Here is a 24520-nt window from a genome sequence, read left to right as displayed (position 1 = left end):
GTCGTTTTTCATAGAGATTGCATAGGATAACCGGCTTTGCACTCAAAGTTTATTTGGATTAAAAGCAGGCCGTGTGGATCAAAGAGACTCCCAGCATGTGCGCCGGAGGGGAGCAAGCAGTGAGGGAGATGGTTCCCCGCACTTCCAGATACTGATCCTCTAGGGACGACAGGCAAGGCCTGTGTTTGCTCTCCAACCGGAGGCAGGATTGGCGAGTTGGCAGCCTAAGGTTTGGCAATAGCTGGCGTAGGAAAAGAGGAACTTCAATGCCTGAGAGGGTGGTTAACAGCTACAAGTGCCAGGTGCTAGTCAAGCAGCAAAGCAGTTAATAACTTCAGAGATCGGGTATTTCAAGGAGAGTATCAAGGGGATGACTTCTGAGTTACCCCTCGAGAATGGGCATGACCCGTGCAGTGAGGGGAGGGTGCGGCAAGGAAAGGTACTCCACACGTGACTCACCAATGGCTCTAGAAGGGGAAAGAGCCGCTGAGCAAAAAGGCAGCGGTTTCGTTTCTCCTGCATCTGCGGCTAAGCACGCCACGCCCTTGAGGTGTCAGGAGCAACATTCCCACCTCCAAGGTGCTGAAGGAGCGAGACTAGACTCCCGAGCGCGCCCCCGCAGCCCGGAGGGAGCCGTGGGCGGATGGGGCGGAGCCGGGCCGGGGAGAGGCGGGACTTCCGGTGCGGCGGCCGGCCCAGTTTCCGGCGACTCCGGCCGCCTGCCTGCGGCTTCGGACTGACCTGAAGGACGCTGCGGACGGCGGGGCTGTGCTGACTTTCCTGGGAGCGGGGCTACTGCTGAGGACGGCGTGCGGAGCAGGGGTGAGGAACCGCTGCGGGACGGGCGACCTCTCGCCCGTGCGGAGGCAGCATTTCTTTGTGAGAGAGCTGGGGGACACAGCCGTTGCGTCTCAGGCCACCCCTTCCTGGGCCGCGGACCAACCCGCGCGCGCCCTCCGTGACGACGGTCCCGCCCCTCGCTGCTGCTGGGCCACCACGCATGCGCGCGGCTCCAAGCCCCTCCCCGCGGGCCGGGGCGGGGCTGCGGGCTCGGGGGCGCCCGGCGGCTGGGTGTGGTGGACCTTCCCCTGGACTGGATTCCCAAGCCGGCACCCTTTCCGGTCAGTCAGGCCAGGGCCCGAGTGGTGCACTAGGGCCCGTTCCCACCCAGGAGATGGGGGAGATCGCAGTTGTCAGTGCCGAGAGGTTACGGAGACGGATTCACGAACTGGGTTAACTCAGCATCCTGCCCTGAGCGATCAGTAGTGCAGCGGAAAAGGCAACGCTGCTCCTCTTTCTTCAGAGAGCTTAACAGTGTGGACCCAGTGATAAGTGGGATAATGGGAACACACTGGTGCGGGGGTGGGGGGCTCCTGGCCCAGCCCTGGGCGAAGAGGAGTTGGACTCCGCAATGCCAGAGGGAAGGGATGCTGATCTGGGACCTATGAACTGCAGGAGTTGGCCAGAGAAAGGGAGGGTGCAGGGGACGGGGGTGGTAGGAGGCCGAGAACCAAAGTGGTTCCAGACAGAAGTCCAGCGATGAGGGAGGTCAGGGGTAGGCCTGGTAGGCCCCTGCAGTGCCGTGAAACCTTGCTGTGGGAGCAGAGACCGAGGAGTTGGAGAGGTAAGGCCGGGCTCTGCACACCAGTGTCCATCGCTCACTCTCTCCTGAGGGCAGTGCAGAACAACTGGAAGATTTTTTAACTGGTTAGTGACCGAATAATAGTGTCATTTACTGAGTGCATATACAGTGGTTCCAGACTCCTACTGGAAGTACGTAGGGAAGAAAAGAGAATTTGTATTCCCCGGAGGTCTAGGAGGCATTTTTACAAAGCCCTAACCTCCCAGGAGAAAATTGTTTGTTGAAACTTCCTGTTCTAAATATTTATAAGACACACAAGACTTGAATGATAAACCAGAGCATATACTAGGTTTGGTATAAAATGTTTCCTCAGATCCTCAGGTTATTCTGATGCTCTAGGACTTTGCATCATATATATCCTGTGATTTCTGTAGTCCTTGACCACATGCATCATGTACCCTCCCCCCACCCCCAGGTACATAACCCAGCCTTTCTGTGTGCAGAACACTGTTCACAATACATGTGTTACTTTCTTTGATTGTCCTACCAACCATTAGAAATGGGAGTAATTCTTTATACTCAAACACTGAAGAACCTGCAGCTGAGAGGTTAAAAAAATCGCCCATGTTCACCCAGCTAGTGAGTTGACCTTCAAACCCAGGCGCTTTGCAACCCCTTAGTTCTGGGACTTCACTACTTCACTTCGGGAAATGGATTTGGGGCTGGAAATAAGGAGATTTGAAGCAGAGAAGACATTTAGGGAATTGTTGAAACAGGCTAGATGAGAGGTGATTTCAAAACCCAAGATAGTTTTAGTAACGATGAAGAGAAGTGAGTGGATTCAAAGGACGTAGAGCTGCCACGATTTGGCATTTGACGGAATAGGAGGAAGGAGTGGGGAGAGCCTGGTGGCTACATCTGGGTTGCTGGGGCGGCCATTCACTCATAAGGATGGTAGGAAAAAGAGCAGCTTTGAGGATAACAAGGGCTTGTTGGACTGAGATGCACCACAGTATTCACGAGGAGATGTCCTTCTGATGTATCTTGAAGACTTCCCTTCAGCGTGAGAGAATTTACCTTTCTTCTTTGCGTTGAATATGTTCCGTTCATTATCAGTTATTGATGACTTTCTGAGTTGTTGATGACCTACTTTCTAAGATATATCCCCAGTAACCTCTTCAAACTATGGGAGATGGCGGGACATGGACTACTTCTGAAGCCTTTGCCTGTCTTTTGGAGGTGATACATGTATTTTACAATTAATTTTATCAAATACTGACCTGTAGTTCAAGTAACAAGTATTAAAAAAGTTCAGACGAGATCATGGCTGAAGTGGTCAAGGCCTATACTGGGGCTAATTGAGTAAATGTGTGTGTGTGTGTGTGTGTGTATTTAGATTTTATTTATTCATGAAAGACACAGAAGCAGAGACACAGGCCAAGGGAGAAGCAGGCTCCCTGCGAGGAGCCAGATACAGGACTCGATCCTAGGACCCTGGGACCACACCTTGAGCCAAAGGCCAATGCTCAACCACTGAGCCACCCAGATACCCAAGGAAGTATATTTTGAGGTTGGAGTGGGGTACCTCAGGTTTTTTTTTCTTCTAGGCCTCAATCACTCTCAGATATGTAATGCTCCAGCATTTTAGAATTTAAAAGTTATGTTCTGTGGGCGTCTGGGTGACTCAGTGGTTGAGCGTCTTCTGCCTTTAGCTCAGGTCGTGATCCCCAGGTCCTGGGATCGAGTCCTACATTGGGCTCTCTGTGGGGCGCCTGCTTGAACTGCCTGTGTCTCTGCCTCTCTTTCTGCGTCTCTCATGAATGGATGAGTAAAATCTTTAAAAAAAAATTATGTTCTGTGAAACTGATGAAAGCAAAAATACAGGTTTTTTAAATGCTTTGGTTACATTAAGCCTATGTGGATGCTTCGGTAAGGATTAATATTACCAGTATTTATTATGACCATTTGCTAGCTCTAGTTGTACAGGTTTATTTTTTTTTAAACAGTACAATTCTTTTGTTGTTTATCCAGTCTTGTTTATATTTTGTTCTTTAATTACCTTCAAGTTAACATTTTTTTTTTTTTTTTTTTTTTTTTTTTTTTTTTAACATTTTTTATTAAGTACAGATGTTGCCCATTGTTCTACTGGGTTGTTTGTCTTAATATTTATAGTTTATGTTTTCTGGATTCTGGTCTTTTCTTACATGTGTTGGAAATTTGTTTTTCACTCTATATATTTTCACACTTTCTCTCTTTTCAGTACTTAAAAAATTTTTTTTCCAGCGATTGAATTCATTGGCCTTTTCCTCTTTGGTAGTGCTTTTTATGTCTTAAAAAGCCATTCCTATTCTCAAGTCATGAAGATATTCTCCTACTTAAAAACTTTACAGTTTTTGCTACCATAAACAGATGGTTATTTCATCTATCTGGGGGAAAAACTTTGTGTGATGTTATAGGGGAGTGCAATTTAATTTTTTCTTCTGTGGGTATTCAGTTGTTCTAATGTTATTGACCATGTCATTGTTTCTTCATGGATCTGAAATTACCTCTGTCATGTCTGGTTTCTACACATGGGGTAGGGGGTTGTTTTCTGGATTCTCTCTTCTGTTCCAGTGATCAGTTTGCCTTTATGTGCTAATACCACAACATCTTAATTACAAGACCTCATTAATCAAATCTAGATATTAGGTAAAGCAAGGTCCTACCTTCTTTTTCTTCTTCAGTCTTGGCTGAGGTATCTTGGCTGTCTTTGGCCATTTGCAGTGATATATATATAGCTTTTAGAATCAGCTTATCAAGTTCTACAAAACACTTTTTGAGATAGTGTTTCAAATTGTACTCAATCTATAGATCATTATAGGGAAAATTGACATCTTTACAATATCAGGTCTTTTAATCCATGAAAATGGTACCTCTCTATATATTTGACTTTTTTGTGGCTTTCATTGAAGTTTTTTTGTTTTTTATTTTTAAAGATTTTATTTATTTATTCATGAGAGACACAGAGAGGCAGAGACACAGGCAGAGGGAGCAGCAGGCTCCATGCAGGGAGCCCACTGTGACTCGATCCCAGGACCTTGGGATCATGACATGAACCAAAAGCAGATGCTCAACCACTGAGCCACCTAGGTGCCCCTTCTTTGAAGTTTTTAAATTTTGACATAAAAATGTTGACATCTTTTTTTTTTTTTTTTTTATGTTGACATCTTTTATTAGACTTTCCCTGGTAACTTTATATTTTATGATACTATTGCAAGTAATATTTTTAAATTAGTTTTCTAATTATTTTTAGTGACATGTAAATGAAAATAATTTTTAATATTAATTGCTATACTTTCCTGCTGTCTTAGAATCTTGAATTTTTTGTATATACATTCATAACATGTATCAATAGCAATAGTTTTCTCTTTTCCAATCCTTATACCTTGTTTTTCTTTTTTTTTTTTTTTTTTTTTATAATTTTTTTTTTTTTTATTTATGATAGAGAGAGAGAGAGAGAGAGAGAGAGACAGGCGGAGGGAGAAGCAGGCTCCATGCACCGGGAGCCTGATGTGGGATTCGATCCCGGGTCTCCAGGATCGCGCCCTGGGCCAAAGGCAGGCACCAAACCGCTGCGCCACCCAGGGATCCCATTATACCTTGTTTTTCTTGCCTACTATACTAGCTAGGGTATTATTTACACTGTTAAATGGAAGTGGTGATAGTAGCATCCTTTTGTTATTCCTATCTCAAAGAAAATATTTCCAGTATATTGCTGATAAGACTAATGTTGGCTGCAGCCTTTTTGTAGATAGTCCTTATCAGCTTACAGAAGTTCCTTTCCATTTTTATGTGCTCAGAGTATTTAGCATGTACACATGCTGAATTTTATCAATGCTTTTTCTGTGTGAATTGACATGCTCAGACATTATTTTACTTCTTCCATCTATTAATATAAACAACAGTGATTGGTTTTCTAATTTAAACCAACCTAAGAAAAAATAAAAAAATAAACCAACCTAAGTAGGATAACCCCAATTTGGTCATAATTCTTTTAATATATTACTAGGTTGACAGTTATTTTCTTTCAGCACATTAAAAATGTTATTTTAATGTATTTGGACTTGTCATTGTTGCTAGTGTGAAGTCAGCTACCAGTCTATTGGGTCTTTGAAAGTCATGTGTCTTTTCCCTTGGCTGCCTGCAGGATCTTTGCCTTGCTTCCAGTGTACAGTTATGAATTTCTTTTTATTTGTCTTGCTTGGAATGCTTTGGGCTTTCTGAATCTGCACATGGATAGTTCCTCATGTTTTTGTTTTGTTTTGTTTTGTTTTGCACAGATTTTTCAGCCTTGTCTTTTATTTGTTAAACTTGTAGGCCTATCAGACCTATCCAGTGATCTGTCTGATAATCACATTATCACAGGAGCCCTTACAGGACTGCTTTATCCACTGTTGTTTCTGTAGGATCTTCTCCCTTATGATCTTTGTTTCTTTAGGTTACTTACTCATTATGCTTAGAATGTTATTTGATTCTATTTATGGAATTTTGTGGCTGTTTGGGCTGAAAGTAATGAGGAGGGTTTGCACTTACTTCAGCCAGGCACCTGCTAGTTAAGATCATTGTAATTAAAATCCTGAAGGTTTTCTAATGACTTATCTTCAGTAATTTGAATTTGGTCTACAGACTGGGTCCAGGGCTGGCTTATGGTTACTCATTCTTTGTGGTACTTTCTTCCTTTTACTCTTTGGGCCAAGTTTCATAGCAGTTTATTTTCTTGTAATTGATTGAGACAGGGTGGGGTGGGAATGTCAGTGATGGTTTATCTCTGGCTCATCCTTACACTGAAGGCTCTGCTTTTAGATTGGGAGGATCTGTCTCTTCAGGTGGGCTCTGAGGTTTATTTTTTGTTCCCTAAAGGGATTGGGACAAGAGGGAGCTAAACATAACTTAATGTGGGCAAATGCTCTTAGGGCCAGAACAGGCTACAGTATTCTACTCATCTCCTTGTTTCTTGCTTTGACTCAATCTAAGAAATTCTTATTTTCTTCCTTGCTCCTTGAAGCTTTATACACACACACACACACATATACATATACATAATACACATACACACATATACACATACATATACACACACACATATACATACACCTTGAACAACATGGGTTTAAACTGTGCTCATCCACTTATACAGGATTATTTTCAATAAATACAGTGTAATACTGTAAATGTATTTTCCTTGTGATTTTTTAATACTTTTTTCTAGCTTATTGTAAAAATAGAACATGCAATACATATGACGTACAAAATACTTGTTAATCAACTGTTTATGTTATCAGTAAGGCTTCTAGTCAACAGTAGGCTATTAATAGTTAAGTTCAGGTGGAATCAAAAATGATACTTGGATTTCCAACTGTGCAGGGGTCAGCCTCCCTAGCCCGCATGTTTTTCAGGGGTCAAGTGTGTGTGTGTGTGTGTGTGTGTGTGTGTGTGTGTATGTATTTTACTCTAGTATTGTTAAGTTTAATTTGGAGAGCTAATTTGGTTACGTAGCCAGTTATATTATTGGAAACGCAACTTCAAGAATGATTTTTTTAAAAAGAAGCATACCAGAGTTTATTCATCCACAAATATGTATTTACTTTTCAAAGTAGTCTGTGTAGGAGACTACAAGTTTCTGTCATTGCTCAGGATATTTTTGGAATTGGTTTCAGAACTAGTAGCATATTCTTTTAAATATCTTTATTGGCTATAGTTGTCCTCCTTTAAAGATGTAACTCGGGCTTATCAGAGGATCCAGCAGTCACACTTCTGTTTACCCAAATAGTTGAAAACTTCTGTTAACAGAAAAGCCTGTGCATGAATGTTTATAACTACTTTATTCATGATCACTGAAAACCAGAAATACCAAGGTAAAATTCGACAGGAGAATGGATAAACTGTGGTATGTCCACATTTTGGGTTACTGTTCAATAACAAGAGAAATGAGCTTTATTGATTCTGGCAAAAACATGGATGGATCTTCATTGTATTTTACTAAGTAAAAGAAGCCCACCCCAAAAGGCTACATATTCTGTGATTTTATTCATATGACATTCTGAAAAAGAACTAGGGACAAAGAATATCAGTGGTTGCCGAGAATTGGTAGAGGGAAGAGCAGTTGATTACAGGGGAGGTACACGGGGAACTTATAGGATAATATCTTTGATACTTGTATGTCTGAAATATTTTATTATAAAAACAAAAAATGGAAGAAAAAATGAATAAGCTTAAAAAAAACTAAAAATGAAGTTCCCTCCTCTTCTCTTTAGCTTACCCGGTGTTCTTACTTATTCTGTTATTTTTAAACCATGCATATGCCTTATACTCCACTGTATATACAATGTAGCTCATAATAAGCAAATTTTAAAGGGGAAAATATGCAAAAGGAAAGTTGGATGTGGTTAAGGTAAGGAAACCATCTCTTGACTAAACTGACTGTATAGCTTGAAATTTCTTTTCTTTAATGACCTGTAAACACTGCTAACTCCTTGACCACTTACGTCATGTCAGGCTATAATAGTAGAGATGGGCAATTAGAACATTTTCTTTCTTTTTTTTTTTTTTTCTGATTTTTAGAATTTATTTATATATACTAAGAGAGCACACATGTCCCTGCAGGGAGAGGGGCAGAGGAAGAGGGAGAGAGAGAATCATAAGCAGACTCCACCCCAGTCTGCTGTGGCTTTATCTCAGAATCTGGAGATCATAACCTGAGCTGAAGACAAGTGTCAGACACTTAACCGACTGAGCCATCCAAGTACCCTTGAACATTTTCATCTTATATAGCAAAAGATGAAAAAGATTTTGCCAGTGGTTTAAGGTTTTCCATCCATCTATTCTTCAGAGTACATTTGTTCATATTAAAATAAATGAATGGGGACGCCTGGGTGACTCCCCAGGCGCTGAGCATCTGCCTTTGGCCCAGGCGTGATCCCGGGCCGGGGTCCGGTATGAACACCTCACATCAGGCTTCTTGTAGGGAGCCTGCTTCTTCCTCTGCCTATATCTCTGCCTCTCTCTTTGTACCTCTCATGAATAAATAAATAAAAATCTTTTAAAAAATAAGATAAAATAACATAAATGAATTGTTCCACCAAAGAATTATTTTAAGAAATCTGAAAGTAAATAGTAACTTCTCTTTTTTAATACTATTCCCCTTCCTACAGCTTTAATTCAAGATATAAAAAAACAAAAACAAAAACAAAAAACAAAACCAACCATTCTAAAAGTTTCATGAATCAAATTATGGATTTTGGATTTTTAAAAACACATTCTTTTCTAAAAGAGAAGCAGCTTAACACTAAGCAGTATCTTTCTGGATATGAATGATATTTTTGAAGACTTACCCGTTTTTAATTGTCCATTGTTTCCTAAACTGTATTTTTAATTTCATTTGCTCTCTCCTAGGGAATGAAGGATGGCAGCACGCCGTGCGTTAAAAGCTGTTTTGGTGGATCTCAATGGCACACTTCACATTGAAGATGCAGCTGTGCCAGGCGCACAGGAAGCTCTTAAAAGGCAAGCTATTCTCCAGGTTCAGCTGACAAATATGTTTGTAAGTGCCATATTACCAAGGCAGATCATTAGCTAAATGGATGGCCTTAAGATGGCATTTCACCAGCTTACCATATATACAGGAACTGCCTTGGGTTTAGCCACAAGATATATGCACTGTAATTTCCTGCAAACACCAGTTTCTAAACCTTTATTAGGTTTGGCCTTTTGATCTAGTCTTTTTGTTCTTTGTGTGTGTGTCTTTATCTAAGTCTACTTATTCTATATCTCTGCCTAAGAGATATCTAAGTCTACTTATTCTATATCTCTGCCTAAGTCAGTAATGTAAATTTTGGAATGAAAACTTAAGATTCTAAAGTATGGAATAAATAGTGTTGGAAAATCACAGATGAACCCTGGAATCACAAAATGAAACACACACATGCACAAAGGCATAGCTCTGCCCTCTACCCCTTCACCCAAAATCTAGCATTGAGTGTGCTGTGCAACTGCTCAAATAAAATTCAGTTAAAAGACTTGAAATTTTATATTGGTTTCCATCAACAAAATGTAATGCTTTTGAAGGTTAGAGACTATCTTTTTTTTTTTTTTTTTTTCCATTTGAAACACAACTTTATTCTGATTCTAAATGAAAAGGAATGGGAATGGCAGTGACACGAGATTTCACCACTGGATATTGTGATGGGACTATAGCAGTCTCATATCTGAAACTCAGGAGGGAAACAGTTGCGTTCCAAAACAGCTAAATATGCAGGTCCAAAAAATGAAGGTGCTTTTTAAACTACCATACTCATTCCAAAGCCCATTCGTCTCCTTCAGCACCCCAAGGTAAAGTTACATATTCAGCTATGTAAGAAAGTGGCAAACACATTCCCCCCTCCTCCCCCGACATCACAGGACAGTTGCCTATAAAACCAGACTTCTGACCCCAGGCTTTCTCACAGGGCACTTTCTCACAGAGAGCGTCCTCGTCCTCATCCAGGAGAGCAGTTGTCTGAGCAGCCTCTAGATCAGGTTCATACTGTCCTGCCAAAGCTAGATCCATGATAATCTCTGGTGGGGCAAGAGCAGGTATGGTGGCAAACTCCCAAGTTAGGGTCTCCATTTATTTTTCTAGCAAGCCCTGTGAAGAGCTTTTCAAAGTTGTAGTTACTTTTGGCAGAAATGTCAATAGTACTAAAGATTCTTCTTTCAGTGGAAGACAATAGATTTTGCCTGAATTGTCCTGTCCTTAATGTCTACTTTGTTGGGACACCTGGGTGGCTCAGTGGTTGAGCATCTGCCTTCAGCTCAGGACGAGATCCTGGAGTTCCAGGATGGAGTCGCTCCCTGTGAGGAGCCTGCTTCTCCCTCTGTGTCTCTGCCTCTCTCTATGTCTCTTATGAATAAATAAATAAAATCTTTAAAAGAAAATATGTCCATTTTGTTGCCACACAGCACAATGGGGATGTTTGCACACTTCTACCAAATCTCTTTGTCAGTTAGACTCATTCTTGTAAATAACTCTTGACATTACATTAAATGTTATAATGACATACAGGGCTTGGATGGAATAGCCATCCCTAAGCCCACCAAATTTCTCCTGACCATCCATTTCCCCTACGTTGAACTTAATAAGCCCTCTGTTGGTATGGACCTCAACACCCAAGGTGGCTGCTACTTCTCAAAATTCACCAGTCAGATGATGTTTCATGAATGTAGTTTTTCCAGTTATCACCATCCCCAACCAACCAGCACAAGTTTGAACTGGACTTGGGGTCCTCCTTGGGCAGCCAATCATGTTGGTGCTTCCAAGGAACATCTCTGGCCCATCTCACTGAGCTCTTATATTTTTGACAGATCAACCACAACACTTAATGCAAGTCTACATATAAATTGGGGATATGGTAAAGACTATCATGAATTCTCTCTCTGGTACCGGCTTACCAGTTTAGGTTCCAGAAGCAGATCATAAACAATCCTGTATGTAGGTAGTTCAGGGGGAAAACACATTTCAGTCTGGACAACTGGAATGTTTCTTTGAGCTTTCCAGACAGCTTCTGCCTATTAACTTAGTAACACTCGAGTGTTGAGCCACTAATTGGGAAGAAGGAAAAAACATTCTGAAGTATCCTCTGTTCTGTTGATATAGATCAGAAGCTGTACCAGCATAGATCGGAGTTCCTACCTGGGTTCTACTGCCACACACACACACCCCAGCTGTGCAAAGCTGAGCAGTCACTTAACTCCTTGGCTTCTGTTGTCCCAAATTTAAGAGAAGGTTGTACTAGTAGATAATCTCTAAGGTAACTTATCTTTCATAATCTGTGAGTACAGTGGTTACCAAGCTTTGTTTTTTTCACTTTACTAAAACCCTGTGGCAAAACTTAATTATAGAAGGCCCTCAAAAAGGTAGACATAGGTTTTACATTTTGACTTTGCATCCTTTGGAGATGAAGCAGTCCACAGGGTGTGGATAATTTGTAAAAAAGCTCATTAGCAGTAAAAATTTTTACATGGTGACTTACTCTTCATTTTCTGACCTTTGGCAAGTGCTATCAAATTAGATTTTATGGGGATTAGGATGTAAAAGCTGCCTATTGACATCTAAATTTTACTTTCCCAGGTTACGTGGTGCTTCTGTAATCGTTAGGTTTGTGACCAATACAACCAAAGAGAGCAAGCAAGACCTTTTGGATAGGTTGAAAAAATTGGAGTTTGATATCTCTGAAGATGAAATATTCACTTCTCTGACTGCAGCCAGAAATTTAGTAGAGCAGAAACAGGTTCGACCCATGCTGCTAGTGGATGATCGGGCACTACCTGATTTCAAAGGTAGGGGAAATTGGAAAGACACAGAAATTGGTTCTTTATACTTGCTTACAAATCATTCTAAAACTGGACATTTACAAGTGTCTTTGTCAGATTGTCTCTTATTATTATGGAAATGGTCAACAGTTTTAATCTAAATTCATGTTTCCCAAACCTGTTTTGACTACAGTCCACGGTATGCACACATAATATAGTAACCCAGCAGATATATGTTTGTGTTTATGTATGTTAAACAATACTTACTATTGGAAATGTACTCCATTCTCTATTTGGTTTATTTAATTGTTTGATTTTCATGCTGCTTAGAGCCCTCCAAATTAGCTTCACAATCTGCTAATGAATCATGGCCCACAGTTTGAAAAAACACAGGTCAAAATCACTTTGTGTATTATAATCCTTAATCTAGGAGTCACTGTATTAGTTTGAATAAATGAGATAAACTAAGATCTACTTACTTAAAAATAAGTCTTGGAATCTTACATTTTATTTCAGTTTTTGTTAATAGAATAAATCTGATCCCACTTAAAAATGATTGATTATAGGGAGTTTATATTTATGCTGGACTTGGCTTTTGAGACTGATGAATAAATCTTAATAATATTGTGAAAAAAGATATTCTGTATAGTGTGAGGTTTTTGCAATGCCCATAAAGTATTTTCAATCAAAATAAAATAAAACTATTTTCTCTTTGGAAAAATTAACAGACTCTGGGAAAATACCCTGGTTTTATGAAGCTTTGCCACATTATTTTATAAATGACAGAGTGAAATGACACAATATGGAAAAATGGGTATAAAAGCCTCATTATAAAACCATATGATGGCTTTACAAATAATGATTAGGGAAATTCAGCATGAATATATTGTATATCATTAGGCAGAACCTCAAAACTTATCAGGAAATAGAACAGTGTATCAAGCAGAATTATAATTTTAAGGAAAAGAAGGCAACAGAAAATACATTTCTTAAAAGGATCTAAATGCTGACAGTAATAAAAAATGGTGCACCTCCTATGGAGATTTGTCAATAGCTAGCAAAATGTATCTGAAGCAGAACTGCCACTTGTAGGAATCTGTTCCTAAGAGGTGGCTACAAAAATACACAATGGCATACAATCAAAGTTGTTTGTTACAGTCTTATTTGAAATAACAAAGGATTGGAAACAACCCAAATGTTCATTGGAAAGGACTGTTTATTTTTATTTATTTTTTTTTTTATTTATTTTTTTTTTTTGGAAAGGACTGTTTAAACTATGATATGTCCACAAAATAGAATGCCTTGTAGCTGAAATATAAGTAAGGGCAAATTCTGTCTCTTGATAAGGAGTGGTCTTCGTAAGCTATATGAAGTGAAAAGGGGAGTTGTAGAAAACCTTACATATTTTCTGTGTAAGAAAATGAGAGGGAAATGGAGATCTATGGATTTGTCTTATAATTGTGAAAGGAAGCTAAAGAAGAATAAATGGAGGGATCCCTGGGTGGCTCAGCGGTTTGGCGCCTGCCTTCAGGCCAGGGCGTGATCCTGGAGTCCCGGGATCGAGTCCCGCATCGGGCTCCCTACATGGAGCCTGCTTCTCCCTCTGCCTGTGTCTCTGCCTCTCTCTCTCTCTCTCTGTGTGTGTGTGTGTGTGTGTGTGTGTGTCATAAATAAATAAATAAAATCTTTAAAAAAAAAAAAAGAAGAAGAATAAATGGGAAACTAGGAAAAGTGGTTATCTAAATGGGAAGGGAGAAACGGATTAGGAGACAAAACTTCTCTAAAAGTACTTTGTATAGCTTTGCCTTTGGAACCATGTAAATATTTTGCATATTTAAAAGACAACAAAATGGTAAAAAATAATCCAGTCCCTGAAAACTAAAATCAAATTGAAACAAGTAAATTTAATTCTGTATCAAGTTGCTGACGTAAACCACTTAGAGAAAAGAGTTACTTCAAATGACTTTAAAATACAATATTTTGATTGTTCATGGTGTGATAAATTCTAAGGGTAAAAACTACATTCGGTAGTCTTAGTGTTATTAGTAATGTTGATAGTATTATTTTTAAATTATAGATACAGGATAAAGCAAAGTAGTAATTATGCTAATATTGGTAGTACCCATGATTTTATGTGTAAGTGAAAGGAGATACAAATATAAAAATCAAATAAGCTGTATATTACTAATTTTGAATCAAAAATGTCATTATCAAAAAAAAAAAAAAGATGTCATTATCAACTCCCTTGTTCTCTGAAAAAATACACATTATCCAGATCTTCCACTGCAAAGACCTGGAAGCAGTGATAGCCAGTGCTCAGATGGTGGTGCACTACCATTTCTGAATTACTCAATACTTGTGGCTACTATAAGGAGGAAGTTGGGAATCTGGGTCTCTGCTCTATTTCTTCCCCTCACATTTTGGTGGAATTGACAATGAGAATGCTTCAGGGCAGGCATTGAGTGAGGCAAATAGGCTTAGTTATATAGATAAGTCACAAAACTTTTTCATCAGACTTTTAATAACTGTAATAGTGAATGTACCTGTTTGGTTTTCACATCTGAAGTTCTGTTATCAGATACCAAGACTTTAAAAATATACTTTAATTATAGAATAATATTTGTGGAACTAAGAGTGGATTAAGCATTAAGTAGAAAACTGTAAAATCTACAGGCATTCCATATGTATCATGTATGTGTTAACCTCAGCTGTGTCAATTAGAAAGTTTAATTTCCTTGCCTCTTAGACTTTTAGTCCCTCATCAGTTGCTATTGATCTGATAGCTCATAGAGAACTCATCGCTCATCTTGTTGATTGTAATCAGTAAAGCTTTTTAAAGTTAGAAATTGTCACTTGTTTGAGAACATCAAGTTACAAGTTTCCATTGAGATCTTCTAGTTACTGAGTAGCTATAACACCATGGAAAAAGAAAATGCAAAAATACTAGGAGACTTTTTTTAAGTATTGCTTATACCTTCAAAGTACATTGGGCAGGATAATATCTTAAATTTCAGAGTATGGCTACAGCAAAAATTTGTATTTGATTGACTAAAGCCATTTTATTATAAAACGTATCATTGCTGTTAACAATTACATATTTTTTTCCATTCCCAGGAATACAAACAAGTGATCCTAACGCTGTGGTCATAGGATTGGCACCAGAACATTTTCATTATCAAATTCTGAATCAAGCCTTCCGGTAAGTCTTTAGCTCTTTATTTTTCATCTGATCATATAATCCCCTCTTCCCTTCCTGAGTCTCTGTCATGGAAGGTTATAGATATATTTTACTTTCTGTACATGAGGATAGATGTCTTCAAGATAACTTCAAGATCAACATTAAATCATATTACTAGCTGGCTTAGTTTTTTAAAAATAATCAGTATGTTAAAAAGTGATGATCACTGGGGTTTTTCTGGTTTGTAGAATCAATTATCTTGGGGCAGAAATTCATAATAAAATTGCAGCTCTGAAGCTAGCAATTTTGTAATGGAACCCAAGTCCATGTGCCCAGTGGGCAGCAAAGCCAGTCACTGAGACATATCAGGTTTGCAGCAAGGAAAGAGTTTATTCAAGAAGCAGCCAAAAGAGACTGGAGGACTAGCTTCTAATCTGCCTCCTCCAAGGAGGGAGAGAACAAATGTTTTATAATCAGAGGGGTTGAGATTATATGCGTATTGATGAAAAGGGCAGGGAAACTTACATAGCTGTTAATGAGAAAAGATGGATTGTGATCATTGAGCAAATGTATGTAACATCCCATGTTCACTTTGGAGTGAGGATTTGACACCAGAATGGGACAAAATTGAGCCCTGACATCAAAATGGTATCTTAGGACAAAGAGAAGAAGGTTGCTAGAGGCATGCTCTGAGAACTGACAAGAACTGAATGGGATCTTGGGTTATATACAGCAAGGAATGTGGGCTTTGCTTGTTCATAGGCTGGAACTGTATCAGATGACCTTGAGTCCAGGCTTCTGCAGAGACAGTTGATGGATATGTTAGTGGGGTCTGAAAAGATAGAATAGCTGATGAGGGGGCAACAGTTCTCTGAAAAACAAGCTTTACACTTTGGGCTTGTTTTAACCTCAATCCTGTGGGGCATGGTTTCAGTTTTATCTTTTATTATTATTCCTGTGATTCTCCATTGATTATGTTGTTCTCTGAAGGAAGGTATTACCTTGGTTAACACTCCAAAACAGTACATGTAATTCTTCCCTCAGTGACAGTCTAAGGAATTGAGAAAAGTTGACAAATTTGACCACACTTTTTTAAGACTTTATTCATTTATTCATGAGAGACACACAAAGAGAGGCAGAGACACAGGCAGAGGGAGAAGCAGGCTCCCTGTGGGGAGTCAGATGCAAGACTCAATCCCAGGACCCCAGGATCACGGCCTGAGCCAAAGGTAGATGCTCAACTGCTGAGCCATCCAGGTGTCCCTTGACCACATTTTCAAAGAAATTATTTGATAAGTGATATTAGTAGTCTGAACTGGGATGGTAGTATACTGGCAGTATGGGATGGTAGCAGTATGGTTGAAGAAGCAGATTTAGGTAGTAGTATCAACATGACTAGATGGTTGGGTTTAGGGGGTGAATAAGACCAGTGAGTCAAGGTGGATGCCCAGATTTCTAACCTGAGCACATGTGACAGAGAACATTTTCTGTTTGGGGTTCAGGGGGTGATAAGTGGCCTTTGCGGTATCTAACTGGAGGTGTTCCAATGGTTGCTGGCAGAAATGTGGAGAAATACAACATAGAAATGTTCTAAATCTTCACTTTTATGTCCATTTTGCTTAAATGAACTTTTCACTTTTGCTTTAAAAAAGGAAGATGGCGGGATCCCTGGGTGGCGCAGCGGTTTGGCGCCTGCCTTTGGCCCAGGGCGTGATCCTCGAGACCCGGGATCAAATCCCACATCGGGCTCCCAGTGCATGGAGCCTGCTTCTCCCTCTGCCTGTGTCTCTGCCTCTCTCTCTGTATGACTATCATAAGTAAATAAAAAAAAAAAAAAAAAAATTAAAAAAAAAAAAAAAGGAAGATGGCATCCTGGTTCTCATACTTAAGAATAGACTCTAGAGTGAGATTGATTTTTTTCCCTAGGATTTTTTATTTTTCATAGGTTTTTCATTTTTCATCTTGTCTTTTACTTCTTTTTTTTTTTTTTTTTTTTTTTATTTATTATTTATGATGGTCACACACAGAGAGAGAGGCAGAGACACAGGCAGAGGGAGAACCAGGCTCCATGCACCGGGAGCCTGACATGGGATTCGATCCCGGGTTTCCAAGATCGCGCCCTGGGCCAAAGGCAGGCGCCAAACCGCTGCGCCACCCAGGGATCCCTTGTCTTTTACTTCTTATCAAACCATTAAACCGTGTTATTTGCCTTTGAATTTATGATAAGTTAAGTAGCTCTAAATATTGCATCAGGATACATTGAACTTGCTTAAAAAATGTTTTTATAATGGCTAGGTAAATTTTTGGTATTTAATTACAAAGAATGCGATAAAAAAACATGATTTTCTTACCAGTATGAAGATCTACAGGAATCATTCTAATGTATACTTGATGTAGAATTCATTTCTTGATGTAGATGTCCAAAAATGAGAATGTTTGTAGAAAACTTTAAAACTCACTACTGGGATCCCTGGGTGGCGCAGCGGTTTAGCGCCTGCCTTTGGCTCAGGGCGCGGTCCTGGAGACCTAGGATCGAATCCCACGTCCGGCTCCCGGTGCATGGAGCCTGCTTCTCCCTCTGCCTATGTCTCTGCCTCTCTCTCTCTCTCTCTCTCTCTGTGTGACTATCATAAATAAATAAAAATAAAAATAAATTTAAAAAAAAAGACTTTTAAAAAAAAAATAAAAATAAAACTCACTACAGGGTTCACACACCTGGCCATGTTATTTGCTGTTGATCTTGGAAATGGCTGTCCTCACAGATGGTCTTTGTGGCCAAAAAGGCACTTTGGGAACAGCTACCTTTTTTTCATATGAACATTAATTTTAGATCCTTGGTTAATAGAAACTACAGCTACTTAATGCACTTTTATTTGTGACTCTCTTAGTCCCTGTGATAGTCAAGTCTTTGTTTAAAAAGAACAAACTCACTTTTTATAGTTTCTCAGTATCCATTCACTGTATTTTATTTCCTGAAGACCCATTGTTATGCCATGTTGCTTGAAGATGTGGGGTACATGGTATTAAAATTTATTTTGCTTCACCTACTTGAGTTATCCTACTTTAGCTTCTTGGGTTGCTGGGGGCAGGAAGGGTGGACTATCTGACCTCCTTAAGTAAGGTTTACCACTATGCCAAAGTCAGTCTTCATGTGAAAAGAAGAACCTGCTATGATTTCTTACTTCTAAACTTAACCCATTACCTTTTATCCATTTCTTTAGCCACAGAATTCAAGGAGAGGGTATTGACTGATTTTAGCTGGTAATTTGGGAAGGACATATTTAATAGGAAGTTGGGAGGTCTCTGTCTTAGATGAATACTAGACTCAGGGTAATAAAAATGTATGTTGACATAATACTGACTTTGTAATTGCTCGGATGCTGTCTAATTAGTACACTTCCCTAACCATATTGATTTTTTTAAACACTACATTTTAAAACATTACAGTGCATTTATAGGTCAACTCTAATTTCACAAATGCACTTAACAGCTGGGTGGAGAATTAACAGAAGGATTTTAGGTCTTGCCCTTCTTTGCATATTGATGTCTCCACAGAGACTATGCCTTCCAACCAATGACTACAGCTGTTTGGATTGTGTGTGGCAAATATAGACATCTCAAATGAACCACCGATTAGTTAAATTACTATTCAGGTTGATAATGAGAATAAGCATTGGATTTTAAACCCCATTGCATAGCTGCCTTGAATAACAGCTTCAGGGACATATTGCCCTCAGGCAGATACATCAACCTTCCATATTACACTGCCTCTTATTTACTGTGTTTTGAATGGATAACCCCCCCTCTCCCTGCAAAACAGACACACACACACACACACACACACACACAAATGCATAGTACAGTCTGTCTACAAATATGTCTTAAATGTCTGACATCCAGAAACCTGAATTTAAAGAATTGATTTAAGGAGAGGATAAGAACGACCTATAGGGAATAGACATGATTAGGGTTTGGATTCTAGAAGACATTCAAATCCTAAAAGCCATAGATGGCTTTCCCCTTTTATCTAATACTGAAAGATACGAAGTATAACATAATGAACACTCTTATGCCTATCAACCAGTTTAAGAATTCTAAATTATGAGCACATTTGATATCCCCTGAATATCGTTCCTTGATTTTATCGCCCAAGACCCAAAAGTAATCATGGTTTTGAATTTTGTGTTTATCATTGTCATATATTTGTTTATACTTATCACATACGGTAGGTATCCCTAAACAATATGTAGTATTATTTTGCATGTTTTATACTTTATGTATTCATCAATTTGCTTTATCCCCTGGTAGTATTGTATGATTCATCAACATGAATATCCATAGCTCTAGTTCATTCATTTTCACAGCTGTAGTACTAGTTTGTAGCAAGGTCTTTTTTCATCTGCTGACCTGAGTTAGAAGCCCAAAGCTTGAGCATTTTATTAATAGACTAATTATAATTAAATTTGATGATCTTTATTAGGAGAAAGGAAGTTAGGCAAGCAGATTGCTTAATAACCTAACTTGAACTTAAGTTACAAGACTAAAAAAAAAAAAAAAAATTCAGCGCAAAAGTATTATGTTTTCATTGTAGGAAAGTTTAAATGCTCAAAAAGGAAAAGAATAAATAAAATTACCTATAATCCTGCCACCTAAAGAGAGCCCAGTTAACATGCTAGCACACAGCTCATTTGTTTCCATGCACATAAATCTTTAGATGAAAATGAGAAGTATACACACACACACTATGTGGTCACTTGCTTTTTTTTTTTTTTTTTTTTTTTTTTTTTTTTTATTTATAATAGTCACATAGAGAGAGAGAGAGGCAGAGACACAGGCAGAGGGAGAAGCAGGCTCCATGCACCGGGAGCCCGATGTGGGATTCGATCCCGGGTCTCCAGGATCGCGCCCTGGGCCAAAGGCAGGTGCCAAACCACTGCGCCACCCAGGGATCCCTGGTCACTTGCTTTTTAAAAACCCCACAATGTATTGTGCATGTTTTTCTATATTCTTAAATAGTCTTCCAAAACATGTTTGATTCCCACAGCATATTCCGCTTCAAAAAGTGCAGTACATTGTGTAGCTGTCGGCTTCCTATCCTTGGTTATTTCCAGGATATTGAGGTTAGTTTTTAAAAAATGAGAACACATATTTTAGGCAGTATTTATGGTTATTCCTTAAGATTGTTTTCAGAAGTATATGGTTGCTGAGTCAAAGGAATTTGGGGAGAAAACTACAGAGAATTGTTTAGCCTAGGAAAAATTAGGGTTTTTTTCCTCCTAACTTAAGAGTAGCTTCTTAAAATGTCATTAAAACTGAAAGTAAATGACACCCCAAGTTTCACAGTTAAATGCAGAGATGAAGGCTACTTAAGAATAACGTTTTGAAACTTTGTTGATGATTTATTTCCTATAACTGTTGCCAGATACAGGAATCCTCTGAAAGTCTTAGAGGTGTGCAAAAATTAGGGTGTTTTGTTGTTGTTGTTGTTGTATTGGGTTTTTTGTTGTTGTTGTTTTGGTTTGGGGAGGAGATTCTTATCTCCATAAATGGTTTTTCTGTTCAGTGTTGAATTGCTTTCTTTTCCCTGTCTCCTTAAGAAAAACTAAAACGTTTAATTACTTCAGTATATTCAGTTCCTTAGAAAGGGAAGAAAAAAACCAATAGTAATGGCCTTAGTTATTAAGGCATTTGGACAGGAACTCCTGAATTTTTTCTTATTGTTTAGAGCCCTGGGCATGAGGAATTCCAGAGCAATGTGGCAGCAAGGCTTAAAGTAGAAATAATTTCTGTGGGCTTTTTCTATTTTGAAAGGGCTGACTGCTATGCAGTTTTTTAAATTAAAGTCCAGACTGTAAAAATAAAACACTTTGGATGTAGGAAATTGTTTAAGACTTAAGAACTTGAGTTATGTGAAGCATTCCGTTAGTATATGCAGGAGGACAGCTTTATATGCCAGTCTGAAAATCAGGATACAGAACTGAATTGAGTATCAGTCACTAACTACTCTTATTTTTTAACTAATTGGGGAAATTCTTTTATGGTCCAGGCACTCTAGCTACTCCAAGTAAAAGCTTCTAGCGAATAAATCACATAAATATACTACTACTGATCTTTTAAAATTTGATGTAAAATATGCATGGTAAGGTATACAAATTGTCAGTATACAACTCAGTAAAATTGTACACATAGCTATGCCTATGTAATCCCCACTCTGATCAAGAGATGGAACATTTACAGCACCCTGAAAGGCTCCCTACCCCGGCAACACCACCCCCTTTCTTAAGGTCACCACTGTGATTTCTGTGTGTACTGCCAGTTCTTGATCTTCATATGAATGAAATCATAATTGTAACATATTCATCTGTTTTTGAGATTACCCAAGTTGTTGCATGTAGCAATACTTAGGTTTTGTTTTGTTTCTCTTTTTATTGTTGGCCTTTTTGTGCAGTAGTCCATGGTGTGGCTATTCCACAATGTATTTATTTATTCTGCCATTAATGGGCATTTAGATTGTTTCCAGTTCTGGCTGTTATGAATAAAGCTGCTACAAACATTCTCCTACCTGTCTTTGGGTGGCATATGTACTCATTTCTCTCAAGTCTGCATCCAGGAATTAAATTACTGGGTAATAGGATATGTACTTGTTTAGATTTAGTAAATATTGCCAAACAATTTTTCCAAAGTGATTATACCAAGTCTTATGTTCCCACTAGTTACTAATGAGAGTTCTATCTACTAATGAGAGTTCTATCTGCCCCCCCATTCTCACCAGTCCCTTGCCAGTCTGTGCGATTGTAGCTATTCTATTTGGTGTGTATAGTGTATCTTACTGAACTTTAATTTGTATTTCCCATATGCATAGTGATAACTTTATGATGTGCCCATTCAGTTCTTTTGCCTTTTCTGGTTGGGTTGTATTTTTCTTATTGATTTGTAGGAGCTCTTTATTTGTTATATGTACAAGCCTTTGGTTAAGATATATGTACTGCAGCGATCTTATTCGCTTATTCTTATCTGTGGTTTGCCTCTGTTAGTAGTAGGAGAATACATTATAGAATATTGAGAATACTAACTGTATATGAGAACATGGAGTTCTTAATTTTGATGGAATCCAATTTGTCAATATTTTCTTCTGTTCTGCTTAAGAAATCTTTGCCTACCCCATAGTCATGAAGGTATTTTCCTGTTTTTTTCTACCAGCTTTACTGTCTACCTTTAATAAATAAGTCTAAGGTCTATTTTGAATTAATTTTTGTGAATTATGTGATGTAAATTTTCATTTTTCTTCCGATACAGATAGCCAGTTGTTTCAGCAGCATTTATTGCAAAGAGCCACTCTTTTTATTATAGAATTGCAGTAGTGCTTCTGGTGCTTTTGACATAAATCAAGGGACTATAAATGTATGGCTGTCTTTCTGGATTTTTTATCTGTACTTACGCTGCTCCATACTGTCACGAATACTGTAGCTTTAGAAGTCTTAATATCCAGTAGTGTACATTCTTCAACTTTAATCTTGTTTAAGATTGTCTTGGCCATTCTACATCTTTAGAATTTCCACATAAATTTTGGAATCAACTTGTCAATTTACACACACAAAAAAAAGCCCCCTGGGAGTGTGATTGATAAATCTATGAATCAGGGTGGAATTTACATCTGAACAGTGATGTCTCTTCCAGTCTATGAAAATGGAATAATCTCCATTTATTTAGGTTTGGTCTTTACACTCTCTCAGCAATGTTTTTGCAGTTTATTTAGAGTATGGGTCTTAGACTTTTTGTTAAATTAATCTATGTATTTCATGTTGTTTGATGCTATTATAAATGGTATTTTATTAAATTTCATTTTTAAAGGTCTTGCTAGCACAAATGAATATAATTGAGTTTTTTATATGTTAACCTCCTATTTATTGATTTTATATTTTCTTGCTAATTCTAGTAAATTATTTGTGGAGTCTTGTTTTGTTTTGGTTATAGGGTTTGGGTTTTTTTAAATTTTATTTATTTATTCATGAGAGACACAGAGAGAGTGGCAGAGACACAGGCAGAGGGAGAAGCAGGCTCCTTACAGGGAGCCTTTGTGGGACTTGATCCCAGAACTCTGGGACCACGCCCTGAGCCAAAACCCGATGCTCAACCATTGTGCCACCCAGGCGTCCCTTGTAGAGTCTTTTGGACTGGATTTTCTACACAGACAGTTGTGTCCCCTATAAATAATGACAGTTTTACTTTTTCCCTGCCAATCTTTATGTTTTCATTTCTTTTTCTTGCTTTATTTTACTGTCTGTACTAAGACACAACTGCAGTACTAAGTAGAAGTGCTGATAATAAATAGCCTGGTATTGATGAGACAGTTACTCTGTCAGTCTGACACTGGAAATATTTTGAAGGTTTCAATTAATTGTTAATGAGATTTTTCTTTGATATATTTCATGATTTATTGTTTTAATTTGAGCTTTTGGTAGTTTGCCTTTCTCAGGTTGATTGGTATTAGTTTTATTTTTTTTTTTTAAGATTTTATTTATTCATGAGAGACACACAGAGAGATAGAGGCAGAGACACAGGCAGAGGGAGAAGCAGGCTCAATGCAGGGAGCCCAGCGTGGGACTCAATCCCAGGTCTCCAAGATCAGGTCTGGGGTGCTAAACCACTGATCCACCTCGGCTGCCCCGATTGGTATTAGTTTTAAGTGTATTATTGAGTATCAAGGTTTTGACAATCATTTATTTCAATGGTTCTCAACCAGGGACACTTTTGCTTCCCAGGGAACATTTGACAATGTCTAGAGACGTTTTTGGTTGTCACAGCTGGGGATGAGGATTGCTACTGGCATCTAGTGGGTAGAGGCCAGGGATGCTACTAGGACAGACACCAGTGAGTGCATTTGCTAGTCCAAAATGTCAGTCATGCTGAGAATGAAAAGCCCTGATCTGTATCACCCTCTTCATTTTATAAGAAACTGAGGCCCACAAATATGAAGTGATTTGCTGTTACCTATTTTAAGTAGCAGAGATCCCACACTTCCTATATTTATGAAGAAAAGTAATTGTCATCATCTGATAGATACTATGAAAAGGTTTGCTTATATATTCTCTATTCCTCAAGAAGGTAAGCATCACTCCTCATATTATATACATCAGGACATCGAGACAGGCGGACCTTCATCCATTAATTTATTCAGTAAACATTTAGGGAGAGGTGCCAGAGTTTTTTGTTTGTGTTTTAGAAGTAGGAGATACAGGGATGAGTAAAACTGATGGGCATAGTGGAAATTATATTCTAGTGAGGAAGACAGACCAGTAACAGTTGAGTAAGGATGATGAACTATGGAAAGTGATACAAAGAAAAAAAGGGTGAGGAGAGAAGAGATTAGAGGCAAGGAGGAAGCCCACCTCGATATGGAGGTTGGAAATGCTTCTTTATTATGCTGACATTGA

General features: G+C 38.7%; 1 protein-coding gene and 1 pseudogene across 6 annotated transcripts in view; one reads left to right on the top strand and one right to left on the bottom strand.

Moving 5' to 3' along the window:
• Window positions 1–431: 431 nt before the first annotated feature.
• The window catches only part of HDHD2 (haloacid dehalogenase like hydrolase domain containing 2), a 37537-nt gene continuing 13448 nt past the window's right edge, over window positions 432–24520 (top strand). The window contains exons 1-4 of one of the 6 annotated variants that reach the window (XM_041751534.1): window positions 432–822; window positions 9014–9124; window positions 11727–11935; window positions 15023–15107. In XM_041751534.1, the coding sequence (XP_041607468.1) occupies window positions 9024–9124; window positions 11727–11935; window positions 15023–15107 (395 nt within the window). In that variant the 5' untranslated portion in view covers window positions 432–822; window positions 9014–9023. The other 5 variants (XM_041751528.1, XM_041751503.1, XM_041751512.1 and 2 more) reach the window with 5 other exon arrangements.
• On the bottom strand, window positions 9912–10897 carry LOC121472778 (annotated as a pseudogene).

The sequence above is a fragment of the Vulpes lagopus genome, chromosome 1 (genome assembly GCF_018345385.1).
Source record: "Vulpes lagopus strain Blue_001 chromosome 1, ASM1834538v1, whole genome shotgun sequence".
NCBI lineage: Eukaryota > Metazoa > Chordata > Mammalia > Carnivora > Canidae > Vulpes > Vulpes lagopus.
Note: the sequence above shows the minus strand (reverse complement) of the source record. Positions and strands in the feature narration are given on the sequence as shown.